The 15,376-nt window shown below is 47.3% G+C and overlaps 2 protein-coding genes and 1 non-coding gene across 7 annotated transcripts in view; 1 reads left to right on the top strand and 2 right to left on the bottom strand.

The window, feature by feature from the left end:
* Positions 1 to 15,376, top strand: part of LOC135975968 (glucose 1,6-bisphosphate synthase-like) — a 316,498-nt gene that overhangs the window by 5,966 nt on the left and 295,156 nt on the right. The window lies entirely within an intron of this gene.
* On the bottom strand, positions 727 to 799 carry TRNAV-AAC (transfer RNA valine (anticodon AAC)). The gene has a single exon. It is a non-coding gene; the product is annotated as a tRNA-Val (tRNA).
* The window catches only part of LOC101934038 (zinc finger protein 501-like), a 28,144-nt gene continuing 21,406 nt past the window's right edge, over positions 8,639 to 15,376 (bottom strand). For all 5 annotated transcript variants that reach the window (XM_065569976.1, XM_065569979.1, XM_065569980.1 and 2 more), the window contains one exon: positions 8,639 to 14,253. In XM_065569976.1, coding sequence (XP_065426048.1) covers positions 13,133 to 14,253 — 1,121 coding nt within the window. In that variant the 3' untranslated portion in view covers positions 8,639 to 13,132. The remainder of the gene's footprint in view (positions 14,254 to 15,376) is intronic.

Raw genomic sequence — 15,376 nt, 5'->3', positions numbered from 1 at the left:
AAGCTTGGCTCCCCAAGGCAGGAGAGAAGAAGACACGGCGGCTGAGGCTTCCTGGATCCCAGTAGCTCACAGCCAGCCCAACCTCTAAAGCCATCAATCATGCCCCTGGGTTGGCCACAAAGGAGCAGCCATTCTCGCTGCCTCACAGGTGGCAGGAAGGCTCTCAAGACCATCACCACACACCCAGCTTGGCTAGAAAGGAGTGCTGGCGCACACCCACTCAGACTCAGCTTTGCTTGTTTTCCTTCCACCCAGAACCCCTCTTCTCCTAGACTGCAAGTAGCCATCCCTGGGAAGCCAAGAGGCAGGCACAGGATTCTACCTCCTGGCAGCCAACCGCAGTGCCCCAGGCTTTAGCAGAACGAACAGTAGCGCTCTACTAACCCCTTAGCTGCATCGCTTCTTCCCTGCCTTCCTCAGCTTGACTGTCCTCTTTTGCCCCATTCCTGCCTTACTTCCTCCTTTAGCAAGTCACGCAAAGGAGGCTGCGGGAAGTGACGGCCTCCGTAGGCCAACCTCCAAGTGCAGAGGAGGCCAAGCAAAAAGCCTCCAAAAGGTGACACGCCTAACTCCTCTAGGTTTATCAGGCTGATGCTAGGGAGTTTTCTCAGCTTATTTTACCACCCTCCATCATGCGGGGGTTGGGGTTATCTCAGGAACAGGCCAGTGGCAGAAGGAGAAGCACCTTCCTGGACAGCTAGGGCAGCTGGGTAAAGGAAGCCACTATGTTTCTGCCCAGTTTTGAACTAGGGACCTTTTGCATGTTAGGTAAATGTGATAACCACTACACTACAGAAACTCCAGTCCTCAAATTCCATCCATTTGGGTGGTGCTCGCCCTGACACACCTGGATGGACAAAACTGGAGAAAGTGGCATCAGCCCTTCAATGGATCAGCTGGAAGAGAAGAGGACAGTAGCCTGCACTCAGGAAGTCATCCTTACAGCGCCCTTGTGACGCCAGCTTGAACAAGAGCTTCTTTTTCCTCCCCTTGCTGAGAAAGAGCAAGAGAAAGAAAGCTCAAGTGGGCCAACGGGGTGCAGAAGCCCATGCTGTTTTTTCCTGCAGCGGGGCCTGAAATGAGGAACTCGTAGTGGGTAAAGGTGCCACTGCACTTCAAGAAAACAGCCCACCCCGGAACAAAGAGGGATGAAAGAGCACGCCAAAACCTGGCAGTAAACCTCTAAATCTTCAGTCTAACACTCTCCCAATTCAGCTACTTCAGCAACTACAGGAATGGCTTTTGGCCTGCTGCTTCTTACCTTGAAGCTTAGTCTCAATAAAACATACAGGTCTGTCGCATCTTACGCACATTTAACATGCGCGATTTCAGCTTTACCCGGTCAGCAAAAACAAAACAAAAACAACAAAAAAAGAGAGAAAAAATAACAATTTTAATACTGTACCTGTAATGCGGGCGATTCCGCCCGCCATTACACTCAATGTAATTTTGACTATACGGGATTTTCGCTTTACGCGCTGACTGCGGAACGTAACCCCAGCGTAAGATGCGACAGATCTGTATCTCCAATCAATGATGGCCAATGCAAGACTCACATCGCTTGCTCTTTTATCACTTGAAAATGTCATGGCCAGGCTTTGGATCTCTCTAATGCTGCGCTTCAGTTGAAGATGGGAAAGGTGAGTTAAGTGACCTTTGAATTAAAGGACTAGGATTAACATTCTAATGCTGTCTCTTACTGTAACTCTGTTTAATACTGGTCCACCCTGTATTGGTGACAGTTTGATTTCTAGATATTAATACATTTCAGTTACTCTTAAAATTTAAAAGTTTCTATACACTTAAAGGAAATGAATTTTTTTATTTGCTTATATATGGCATGAATAAATACAGATTTAAGATTCTATCATGCAAATTTATCATCTTATATGACACAGAAAATCATGCATGCAAATTGTGCATCAAAATCATGAAATGAGCTACAAATACAATAAAAAAATAAGGTATTCAATGGTTTAACATATGGAGCGAGGAGGGGATGTGGGGGGGGGGGGGCACCGAAGATGCTTCTCGCCTGGGATGCCATTTGGTCCAGGGCAGGGGTCCCCAACGTCAAGAATTGCTCCCCTGGAATACCAGCAGTATTGGGCAACTGGAAATTCCACAAAAGGAGCTGAAGCATTGGTGGTTCAGAAATAGATGTCCTAGGTACTGCATGGGAGGTCTAGGTTTTTTTTCTGGATAATAGCAGTGTGAGTTTTATTGCCTCAAAATTTCAGTAGAAAAATTCAGACCCAAACTATATGTGGTGGGGGGACTGATAGCGGTTTCTTTGGTTTCGATTTAGTTTGTTCTCTTATTCTAATTTTAAAAGCCCTCGATCATTTTGATGGGAAAAATGTTTGTACAAGGCAAAGGAAAAGTAAGAAAAGTTAAAAATCTGCATTGGAGTGAGGGGTTCTCTGTGTGCCGGGGCAGGGGTGGAGCTTTTCATGGGGAAGGGGTTAAGGGATAAATGAGAGGCTTTTCCTGGAACACTGGAAAAATTAAACTGCAAAACATCTCCCTAAGAGAAACCTCCCCACTTTCCCTGTGCTGCTGCCTAGCTCAGACTCCAGTAATACCCCTGTGATGAAGTGGGAATTTTCTGGACATTTCCCCTATTTGTTGCACAAATATCTAGGTCAGAGGTCCAAAATGTGGGGTGCATCCCACCAGGTGGAATGGAGTAACATTCAGGGGATTGCAGCTGGGGCCTGGGCCAGTCCCTACAGGGGGTGGGGAGGGATCACCATGCAGCTCCGCTCCTGGCCCCAGACCCAGCTGCTGGCCCCACTCCTAGGGCTCCACTCCCAGCCCTACAGCTGGGGCTCCGCTGCCGGTCTCAGTCCCCACCCCCAGCTCTGGCCCCTGCCTCAGCCGCTTTACCCCGTCCACATCGCTTCCCCCGTAGCTGTGGCCCCACTCCCAGCTGTGGATCGGGGGGGCATGTTTTGGGACTCAAAAGTTTTGGGACCACTGATCTAGGTGGTGGGACAAGGGTGTTTGATCTTTGCAGAGACCCCTAAAGGGCAGCTGTGACTGCTGTCTAGCTGCTTGGGCCCAGACAATGGCCACAAATTCTGTATCCTAGCAACTGCTGGCTGGGGCATACCTGCTGGAAGAAGCCAGCTGGTTGGGATGAGTTGGAGAACAAAGAAAGAGGTGGAGGCCAGGTGACCAGTTTGCCAGGGAAACAGAATGAAGGACAGAAGAGGGGCAAAGGGCATGGCTGAGGCTGGGCTGTTGGAAGCAAGGAGGCTGCTGTTTTGGGGACTTGAGGGGAGAGCCCAGGCTGTGAGTTCTGGGTCTTCCCAAGATGGACGTTGCTGAAGCTTCTTACTTCCCGTGCTAACAAAGAACTTTCCCACGATTTATTCCAGACCACTACTAAACCTTCTGCTTTACAAGGCTGGCTGAGAGTCACTGGTGATTGTGGAAGTTGGGGGTGCATGCCTCCCCTTTGGGGGTGGGGTGTAAGGCTTTCCCAGGTGTCCTACTGAGATTACAGGAAGCTCTTGGTGTGGAACAGGGGTGCTGAAAGGTACAAGGTCAGTCCCAGGAGGTGCTGAAGGCAAGGGGGCTTCCCCTAGTGAGGCGCACCCTGAGGGCACTGACAAGGGTCCTGCCTGGGTTTGATTCAGAGCTGTTCCAGAGCACTGAGCCTGTGTGCCTGTGACAGCCCCCCAGCATGTGACCTACAGGCTCCACTCTGGCAAAGCGCCCTGTAAATGAGAGACAAAGGCCTGGTCTACACTACGAGTTTAGGTCGAATTTAGCAGCGTTACATTGAATTAACCCTGCACCCGTCCACACAAAGCAGCCATTTACTTCGACAAAGTAAAATCTTAAAATCTATTTCTGTACTCCTCCCCAATGAGGGGAATAGCGCTGAAATCGACATTGCCGGTTCGAATTAGGGTTAGTGTGGATGCAATTCACCTCCGGGGGCTATCCCACAGTGCACCATTGTGACCGCTGTGGACAGCAATCTGAACTCGGATGCACTGGCCAGGTAGACAGGAAAAGCCCTGCGAACTTTTGAATTTCATTTCCTGTTTGCCCAGCGTGGAGAGCTGATCAGCACAGGTGACCATGCAGTCTAAGAAACGAAAAAGAGCACCAGCATGGACCGTACTGGAGGTACTGGATCTGATTGCTGTATGGGGAGACGATTCCATGCTAGCAGAACTACGTTTCAAAAGACAAAATGTCAAAACATTTGAAAAAATCTCCACGGGCATGATGGAGAGAGGCCACAATAGGGACTCACTCCAGTGCCACACAAAACTTAAGGAGCTCAGACAAGCGTACTAGAAAACCAAAGAAGCAAACCGGGGCAGAGCCGCAGACATGCTGCTTCTATGCTGAGCTGCATGCAATTCTAGGGGGGGCCCACCACCACTACCCCACCTCTGACCGTGGATTGCGAGGCGGGGGTAATCTCAGCCATGCCTGAGGATTTTGCAGACGGGGAGGAGGAAGAGGATGAGCTTGCGGAGAGCACACAGCACACCGTTCTCCCCACCAGCCAGGATCTTTTTCTCACCCTGACTGAAGTAGCCTCCCAACCCTCCCAAGCTGGTATCCCGGACCATGAAGCCATAGAAAGGACCTCTGGTCAGTGTACCTTTGTAAATACAAAACATGGTTTAAAAGCAAGTGTTTTTTAATGATTAATTTACCGTGAGGACTTGGGATGCATTCGCGGCCAGTACAGCTACTGGAAAAATCTGTTCATGTGTCTGGCGATGGAGCGGAAGTCCTCATAGACTCATAGACTCTAAGGTCAGAAGGGACCATTATGATCATCTAGTCTGACCTCCTGCATGATGCAGGCCACAAAACCTGACCCACCCACTCCTGGAAGAATTCTCTCCCTTGACTTAGCTGTTGAACTCCCCAAATCATTATTTAAAGACTTCAAGTCGCTGAGAATCCTCCAGCAAGCGACCCCTGCCCCATGCTGCAGAGGAAGGCGAAAAACCTCCAGGGCCTGTGCCAATCTACCCTGGAGGAAAATTCCTTCCCGACCCCAAATATGGTGATCAGCTGAACCCCGAGCATGTGGGCAAGATTCTCTAGCCAGACCGCCTGGAAAAGTTCTCTGTAGTAACTTTTAATATCACATCATTGACCGTTGTTATTGACCTATTGACTAAAATCACTGTATCCCACCAAACCATCCCCTCCATAAACTTATCAAGCTTAATCTTAAAGCCAGAGAGGTCTTTCACCCCCACTGTTTCCCTTGGAAGGCTGTTCCAAAACTTCACCCCTCTGATGGTTAGAAACCTTCGTCTAATTTCAAGCCCAAACTTCCCGACGGCCAGTTTATATCCATTCGTTCTAGTGTCCACATTAGTACTGAGCTGAAATAATTCCTCTCCCTCCCTGATATTTATCCCTCTGATATATTTAAAGAGAGCAATCATATCCCCCCTCAGCCTTCTTTTGGTTAAGATAAACAAACCGAGCTCCTTGAGTCTCCTTTCATACGACAGATTTTCCATTCCTCGCATCATCTTAGTGGCCCTTCTCTGTACCCGTTCCAGTTTGATTTCATCCTTTTTAAACATGGGAGACCAGAACTGTACACAGTACTCCAAATGAGGTCTCACCAGTGCCTTGTATAACGGAACCAGCACCTCCCTATCCCTACTAGAAATACCTCGCCTAATGCATCCCAAGACCGCATTAGCTTTTTTCACGGTCACGTCACATTGCCGACTCATAGTCATCCTGCGATCAACCAGGACTCCAAGGTCCTTCTCCTCTTCCATTACTTCTAACCGATGCGTCCCCAGCTTATAACTAAAATTCTTGTTAGTCATCCCTAAATGCATAACCTTACACTTCTCACTATTAAATTTCATCTTATTACTATTACTCCAGTTTACAAGGTCATCTAAATCTCCCTGCAGGATATCCCGATCCTTCTCCGAATTAGCAATACCTCCCAACTTTGTGTCATCCGCAAACTTTATCAGCCCACTCCTACATTTGGTTCCGAGGTCAGTAATGAATAGATTAAATAAAATCAGACCCAAAACCGAACCTTGAGGAACTCCACTGGTAACCTCCCTCCAGCCTGACAGTTCACCTTTTAGAACGACCCACTGCAGTCTCCCCTTTAACCAGTTCCTTATCCACCTCTGGATTTTCATATCGATCCCCATCTTTTCCAATTTAACTAATAATTCCTCATGCGGTACTGTATCAAACGCTTTACTGAAATCGCGGTATATTAGATCCACCACATTTCCTTTATCTAAGAAATCTGTTACTTTCTCAAAGAAGGAGATCAGGTTGGTTTGGCACGATCTACCTTTCGTAAAACCATGTTGTAATTTGTCCCAATTGGCATTGACCTCAAGGTCCTTAACTACTTTCTCTTTCAAAATTTTTTCCAAGACCTTGCATATTACAGATGTTAGACTAACAGGCCTGTAGTTACCCGGGTCACTTTTTTTCCCCTTCTTGAAAATAGGTACCACATTAGCAATTCTCCAATCAAACGGTACCACCCCCAAGTTTATGGATTCATTGAAAATTATTGCTAACGGGCTTGCAATTTCCCGCGCCAGTTCTTTTAATATTCTTGGATGAAGATCATCCGGTCCACCCAATTTAGTCCCGTTAAGCTGTTTAAGTTTGGCTTCTACCTCGGATACGGTGAAGCTCTCCTGGAGGTACTCCAAAAGCCTTTTAAATGTCCAAATGCACATTTTACCACCATTCTGCACTTGCTCAGCCTATAGTTGAACAGCTCCTGACTACTGTCCAGGCTGCCTGTGTATGGCTTCATGAGCCATAGCATTAAGGGGTAGGCTGGGTCCCCAAGGATAAATATAGGCATGTCAACATCCCCAACAGTTATTTTCTAATCTGGGAAGTAAATCCCTTGCTGCAGCCGTTTAAACAGACTAGTGTTCCTGAAGACACGAGCGTCATGAACTCTTCCCGGTCATCCCACGTTGATGTTGGTGAAACGTCCCTTGTGATCCACCAGTGCTTGCAGCACCATTGAAAAGTACCCCTTGCGGTTTATGTACTGGCTGCCCTGGTGGTCCGGTGCCAAGATAGGGATATGGGTTCCATCTATCGCCCCACTACAGTTAGGGAATCCCATTGCAGCAAAGCCATCTACTATGACGTGCACATTTCCCACAGTCACTATCTTTGGTAGCAGCAGCTCAGTGATTGCTTTGGCTACTTGCATCACAGCAGCCCCCACAGTAGATTTGCCCACTCCAAATTGATTCCTGACTGACCGGTAGCTGTCTGGCGTTGCAAGCTTCCACAGGGCTATCGCCACTCGCTTCTCAACTGTGAGGGCTGCTCTCATCTTGGTATTCTGGTGCTTCAGGGCAGGGGAAAGCAAGTCACAAAGTTTCATGAAAGTGCCCTTACGCATGCAAAAGTTTCGCAGCCACTGGGAATCGTCCCACACCTGGAACACTATGTGGTCCCACCAGTCTGTGCTTGTTTCCTGGGCCCAGAATCGGCGTTCTATGGCATGAACCTGCCCCATTAACAACATGATCTCCAAAGCGCTGGGGCCTGCGGTTTGAGAGAATTCTGTGTCCATGTCCTCATCACTCTTGTCACTGTGCTGCCATCACCGCCTCCTCCTCGCCTGGTTTTGCAGGTTCTGGTTCAGCATAAACTGCACGATAATGCGTGAGGTGTTTACAATGTTCATGACTACTGCATTGAGCTGAGCAGGCTCCATGCTTGCCGTGGTATGGCGTCTGCACAGGTAACCCAGGAAAAAAGGCGTGAAATGGTTGTCTGCCTTTGCTTTCACGGAGGGAGGGAGAGGGGGGCCTGACGACATGTACTCAGAACCACCCGCGACAATGTTTTTTGCCCCATCAGGCATCGGGATCTCAATCCAGAATTCCAATGGGTGGGGGAGACTATGGGATAGCTACCCACAGTCCGGAAGTCAACGCTAGCCTCAGTACTATGGACGCACACCGCCGAATTAATGTGCTTAGTGTGGTCGCATGCACTCGACTTTATACAATCTGTTGCCAAAAATCAAATTCCGTAAAATCGGAGTAATCCCGCAGTGTAGACATACCCAAAGTCCCCACTTCTCCCAGTTAATCTCCCCCTGCATAGAACCCAGAGCAACTCCTGTCTAGCTGGGTCTCCTGACAGCCACAACTGTCCAAAGAGCTGGCCAAGTTCTTCACCTGGTCCCTGTGCAGGGGCAGTTGGCAGTTCTGACCATGAGTATAGCAGTGACTATCCCTAAATGTCACGTGGGGGACTAGGGCTTGATTTCCTGAGGAGAAAGCTGTGATTTTGACACCAAGTGTAGGTCTACAATACAATTAAAAACCCACAGCTGGCCCAGTCCAGCTGACTTGGGCTTGCCAGTCTTGGGGTCCTGGGGCTTGCTCAGGCTGGAGCCCGGCTACTGGGATCCTCCCCTCTTGCTAGGTTCAGTGGCCTATATACTGAAGAGGAGTTCATAAATGGGGAATGTACACTGGGTGCTGCCACTGGACAGATACTTCCTAGCAGGAGACCCACCCAGTTAATGTGATAAAAATATATTTGATGAAAGAAAGGCATCCTGGGGTGCTGTATTTATCATCTCACAATAACTCCAGATTCAATTTGCTCAGATTAGAAAGAAAGATTTTTTTTTTATTGCGAGCCTGGAAATAGCCTATGGTGTAAAAGTCAGAGCTGGATTATTTCTAGCTCATGCACCCTTATCACTAATGAAGGAGTAAAAGAATGTACAAACCAATGAATCCTTAACATGTCATTTGCATCCTTAAGCCTTGTTCCTGTGAAAGGATCTCAAGGACAGCCAGAAATGTTACTCAGTGTCAGGAGGAGAGAGGAAAGCACTTTCCCTCGTGTATTTCCGCAGTCTGTCGTGCAAGGCAGCAGAGGTGCTTTAGGGCATTTTCTGTCACTGATTTTTTTTCATGTTGGTGTGGGAAGAAAGACTTAGCCCTGCCAACTTTTTGAACCTGTGAATGTTAAGTGACCAGGTGATGAGTTAACAATAACGCTGTTGCACAGGATTTGATTGGAACTAGAAAACAAAGCCCTTAAAGTTGAACTCTTGGGTGAATAAAATGATCTGATTTATAGTCAACCTTGGAAGGTAATAGATTGTTACATCAGGCAAAAGAGCCTGGTTTAGTTTGTTTGTTTGGTTCATTGGTTGTTTTCCCTGATAAATTGAAGAGGGTTCAGAGAAGAGCCACAGGAATGATTAAAGGCTTGAGCAGGGAGAGAAGTTTAAAAACAAACCCAACCTTTCCTGCTCCTGTCGGCTGTGACTGCTGAGGACATTTTCCTTCTCTACTCCACGGTCTCTCTTCTGCCAGATTCTCAGCAAGCCAGGCCACCCTGCAAACTATGGCAGAACAGTTTGGTATTAGGCTGCTGGACTCACCGTGTAAGAGTGCAGCTGCTATAGCACCTTGACCAATCCTGGGCCAAATCCTGCAGCCCTGGCAGCCCAGGATAACCTCCCACTGATGGCAATGGGAATTTAGTCTTTGTAACTAGCTGCTGGTACCTGAGGTCTCAGATATGAATTAAACTGGTGACAGACACAGCTTCATCCACAAAAGTGAAGGATGTAAGTGAAAGAGCAAAGCTGGCCATCTGGGGAGCTGCTGCAGTCCCATAACCACAGCTGGAAGGGAGAAGAGGAAAAACTCCCTTAAGTACTGGGAGCAGCACCAAGAAAAGGAAATTTGTCAGTGAGATCAGTAGCAATAAGTATGACATGAAGGAGTGCTTTCTCCTCTGTGATGACACATTTGAATTGTGTTACTTTACTACGAGATAAAGCTTTAAAATATCTGGTCTAATTTCAGGATGGGTCTGTAACCATAATCAGTCTCTGTGGGAAGTGGGACTTTCAAAATTCCCAAGGAATTTAACGGGTGGTGTTCACTGTTGGTCACCTGAGGGCAGTGCAGTAGAGTTCAAACCGATGACCAGAGAGGTGAGAACAGGCATTGTGGGACACCTCCTGGAGGCCAGTCACAGCGCTGTAATCGACCAGGGTGTCTACACTGGCACCGCAGCGCTGTAGCCCTGGCACAGAAAGCCTCTCATCGGGGTGGAGTTTTTTTAAATAGCGCTGCAACTGCACAGTTTCTGCACACTAAGTGACTTGGCAGTGTGTAGACCTCAGAAGTTACATGGCAGAGAGCTGGTTTACTGTGCAGAAACTTGCCAGTGTACACAAGGCCATAGATGACTTATATAACATAAGAATGGAAGACTGGTCATACTGGGTCAGACCAATCATCCATCTAGCCCAATGCGCTGCCTAAGAGTGACCAGTGCCAGAGGGAATGAAAAGAACAGGCTTGTTGACCTGCAAGATGAGGGTCTTTCCCCCTTACCTTTAACTTCATTGTTGTCAATTCCTACTTCTCCTATCTTACCATACCTCCCCCAAAGTCTCTGGGCAAATCAGGTGTGAACCACTCCTTTGATACCGACGTGTCCCAATCCAGCTCAACTGAGGCAGACTTTGGGCCAATGTCAGTTTGGGAAAGGCCCACTTAACCCATGAATGAAAGAAACACAAGGCCAGTTCTGAGGAGGTTTCCAGAGCCAGGCCTGAGGGCTAAATAGTTGTGCTCAAAAGGAAAAGGGGCCTCAGCACCTATAAAAATAACTGGCTGCAAAAAAACAAAACAAAAATTAAATTAAAAAACCAAACCAAAAAAACAACCCAGAAAAGCTACCATCACACATCCATCACCATTTTAGATTTTGACATCTCCTGCCTGATGTGACATCTTCGCTTTGCAAACAAGAGACCTGGGGAACTCTGGGCTGTTACCCTCTAACTGGGTAAAAGATTACACATCTTGTCTCAAGTAATTTTCCTCTTCATGAAAGATTTATTTTAAAATTTATCAAAATAAATTCCATTTCACATAGAAATAATTACAGTCTATATTGGGTCTCTATTCTCGTACATGCTATTTCTCTCACATATTCCCCCACTCTAATTCCTTTGGAGTGAGATTTTAATTTCAGGATTAGCCACCATTTCCGATATAGTAGGAAGGGACAGGGAGAGAACTAGAAAAAAACCTGAATTATATTGTAACACTGAAAGTTATCACATGATCAGACTCTTATGTTACACTAATTAACTTCACGTTTAATTTCATTGTCGCTGGTAACAACTTTTTCAAAGATTACAAAATATAAACCTATAGGGCAGTTTTCTCTTAATTCCACCAGTGAGCTTTGTGTGAAGTTACATTCTACAATAACCGAGGAGCCTTCCATTCCTGTGAGTTCATGTCTCCCTGGGTCTTCTCCCATAAGTGTGGGTGGAAGGGGTCTCACACTACGTGGGAAGCTTGCATCATGAGAAAAACCACCTGTGCTCTATTTTCACACTTTCTAATCTTTCAAAGTAGCAAGAGGTGGAGAAGTGATAGAAATACATTAGATTAAGAGCAAAATTAAGAGACCAAACCACATACTCTGGACTCAGCGTTCATATATCCTGCAGTCTGAATTTGGAATCTGATATACTGCCCCATTGGCACCATCATTTGCCCAGCATGGAAGTGCTTCTTGTCCAACAAGGCAGCCAGATTGGGACCCATAGGCATGGAACCAGCTGTCTCTCTCTGATTCATCAAACTTTGGGAACAACTGTCTTTTACCATTTGGATCCAATTTAATCATGGCATCCTTTAGGAGCGTGATCACTGCCACTTAACTAGGGAGCAGCATTCTAAAAATAGTTTACCTGGGCCACAGGTCACCCTAGCGTCCATCTCTGGGGTGAAAATCAACCACTAGTATCTGCAAGGTCTATCTTTGACCTTACTTGGAGTAATTTTACACTTCTCTGGCATAGAATTCCCCACCAACCACCCAACATATCAGTAGCGATAATGAGGTATAACTCCCCCAAATATGCCCTTTTATTTCTTTAATCTGGTGGCACAGATTTAAATTAGGGACTAAATTCAGGTGCGTTTTAGAATCCCTGTAAGAAGCCAAATGTCAGGTATCCATTAAAAATAGGTTTCTTTCTGCAGCTATATCACATTCAACACAGATTTCATTTTCTACACATTTGCAGCAGCATCTCCCATGGGTGAGTTGAACAGCAATGTCACTTCCATTTTTCCCATCCCTACCTAGCTAGAGATTGCATTTCCCAAATAATAGGCAACACGCACCTGATTAGGAAGGAGATATCTTCAGGAGCAACCTCCTGCAGGGCTTGGGCCACAACTGCTTTGGGAGACCAATGCATGGGTATTTTGCTTAGTTACAAGTGACCAACAACTGATGATTTGCACAGATTTGTCATCATCGGATCGATGGACTACCAAGGACTAGGGAATCCTCTTCTCAGCCCTTCAGAAAAAATATTGACCTAACCAATTGAACAACAGGGGGATTGGGATGGTGATGGGGAATAATGAAATCCCTCTGCCTTACCCTACCTTCTTCTGTTGTTACAGAGGCGAAATAACATTTTCCCCTATCCCTGCCATTTGTATATTTTAAGTGAGGAAAATGGTAGTAAAAATATCTGCTCTCCAGCACAACCTGAAGCAACATCAGAGCAACTGGGAATGAAACAATTTGTTCCCCAAGGGGGAACTTGATGACTAACAATTGCTTTGAAATGGGGGGACAGTATAACCGTGATGCTCAGGGTTTGTTTAGACTAGGAAAAGTGATGGAGTTTAGGTCAGGTCAAGGGGAAAGCTAATGCCAACCACTGCACCTGGGCTGCATCTGCACTACAACTATGATTGTCTTTTTAGACCAAGATCACTAACTTGAGCAGCCAACGCCATGTACAGTCCTGGTGGATGTAAGGCACAGGTAGTTTTTGCCTCAGTGTAGCTTGTTGGGATCAAACCTCTCCCTCAATATTCCTGGCTGGAGGGACACACACTCCTATGCCTCAAAAGGAAAGGAGTTGATAGAAATGATCACAGGACTGACCCCAAAGAAGGGTGAGCTGAAAAAGGCAGAAGCAGGCAACTCATGTGGGCGAGCTGAGAGACTACGGTGAAGATGGTGCAAAGATCACTATGTGCAAATTAGCAAATGTGATTTAAAAAAAAAAAGTCTTTGGCCAGCCCTAGTCAAGGCATTTATTACAGTTCTCTCTCATATGGATTTTCTGATGCCTGATAAGGTTTGAGCTGTGATTGAAGCTTTTCCCACATTCAGAGCATGTGTAGGGCATCTCTCCTGTATGGATTCTCCGATGTGTGACAAGGTGTGAGCTCCGACTGAAGCATTTCCCACACTCAGAGCACGTGTAGGGCATCTCTCCTCTGTGGATTCCACAATGTCTGATAAGGTGTGAATGCTGATTAAAGCTTTTCCCACACTCAGAGCATGTGTAGGGCGTCTCTCCTGTGTGGATTCTACAATGTGTGATAAGGTTTGAGTTCCGATTGAACCTTTTCCCACATTCAGAGCATGTGTAGGGTGTCTCTCCTGTATGGATTCTCTGATGTGTGATAAGGTTTGAGCTATAATGGAAGCTTTTCCCGCACTCAGAGCATGTGTAGGGTGTCTCATCCGTGTGGATTTTCTGATGTCTATTAAGGTTTGAGCGCTGATTGAAGGTTTTCCCACACTCGGAGCATGTGTAGGGCGTCTCTCCTATGTGGATTCGCTGATGTGAGATGAGGGTTGAACTATCAGTGAAGCGTTTCCCACACTCAGAGCATCCATAAGGTTTCTCACCCGTGTGAATTCTCCGATGTTTGAAAAGGTTTGAGCTCCAACTGAAGCATTTCCCGCACTCAGAGCACGTGTAGGGTTTCTCTCCTGTGTGGATTCTACAATGTGTGATAAGGGCTGAGCTCCGACTGAAGCTTTTCCCACACTCAGAGCACATGTAGGGTCTCTCTCCTCTGTGGATTCGCTGATGTGTGAAAAGGTCTGAGCTCCCATTGAAGCTTTTCCCACACTCATGGCATGTGTAGCGTGTCTCTTCCAAGTTGATTCTCTCACTTGTAATAAGATCTGAGTGGCTCAAGTTTTCCTCTGGCCTCTGCTGACTCTCACAGGCTTTTGCTTTTCCTGGGAGTGCACAACTCCCGGAAACATTCCCTTTGGATCTTTCTGATAACGTCCCATGTGGTTCTACTTGCTCAGCATCCTCCTGCCGGGGTTTCTCTTCCTCATTCTCACTCACCATCCCAAGACCTGATGGGTGACAGAGAGAATCCAGATGTAGGTCACTCCCTGTGCCGGAGAGAAAGGAAATCTCAGAGACAGGAATGGTAAAAGGGATGAACAAATCAAAATATGTGTGGGAGAGATCAAACCTATCAGGAGCAGATTTTCTCCAAACCCTTCCCCAGAGGACAAAGGAAGGGATCAGTTTTGGTCCGCATCTCACCAGGACACTCAGGGGAAAGCGAGATCGGGGAGGGATGTGCTGCCAGTTGTCAGTCAGAAAGGACAGTTACCTGTTCCGTAACTGGTGTTCGAGATGCGTTGCTCATGTCTATTCCACAGTAGGTGTGCGTGCTCGCCACGTGCACCAGTGCCAGAAGTTTTCCCCTCAGCAGTACCCGTAGGGGGAGCGCTGCTGCAACCCCTGGAGTGGTGCCTCTATAGTGCGCTATAAGGGGAGCAGTGCGCTCCCCCACCCTCAGTTCCTTCTTGCCAGATCAACTCCGACAGAGGGGAAGGAGGGCGGGATGTGGAATAGACATGAGCAACACATCTCGAAGAACGCCAGTTACGGAACAGGTAACGGTCCTTTCTTCTTCGAGTGCTTGCTCATGGGTATTCCACAGTAGGTGACTGCAAGCTATGTCTGATGGAGGTGGGTAGGAGTTCACAGATTCTCTGGCTGAAGCACAGCTCTACCGAAACCAGCATCATCCCTGGCGTGGGAGACAATCACGTAGCGCAAGGTGAACGTGTGCACTGAGGACCAGGTAGCGGCTCTACAGATGTCCTGGATACAGACATGGGCCACAAAGGCTGTCGCCGAGGCCTGAGCCCTTGTCGAATAAATCCTTACAATAGGTGGTGCGGAAACCCCTGCTAGGCTGTAGCATGTCCAAGCCCATGTGAAAAGCGGAGACCACCTTAGAGAGGAATGCTGGATGTGGGCGGAGCTGAACCTTGTCCTTGTGAAAGACTGTGTAAGGGGGGGGGGTCGCAGGTCAGGGCTCTGAGCTCCGAGACCTGCCGGGCTGACGTGATGGCCATGAGGAAGGCTACCTTCCATGAAAGGTGAGACCATGAGCATGTGGCCAGGGGTTCAAATGGGGGCCCCATGAGGCGGGATAACACCAAATTTAGATCCCACTTAGGGACGGGGCTCTAGCATAAGGAAAGGACCTGTCTAGCC

The sequence above is a fragment of the Chrysemys picta genome, chromosome 16 (assembly GCF_011386835.1).
Source record: "Chrysemys picta bellii isolate R12L10 chromosome 16, ASM1138683v2, whole genome shotgun sequence".
NCBI classification, from domain to species: Eukaryota; Metazoa; Chordata; order Testudines; family Emydidae; genus Chrysemys; species Chrysemys picta.
Note: the sequence above shows the minus strand (reverse complement) of the source record. Positions and strands in the feature narration are given on the sequence as shown.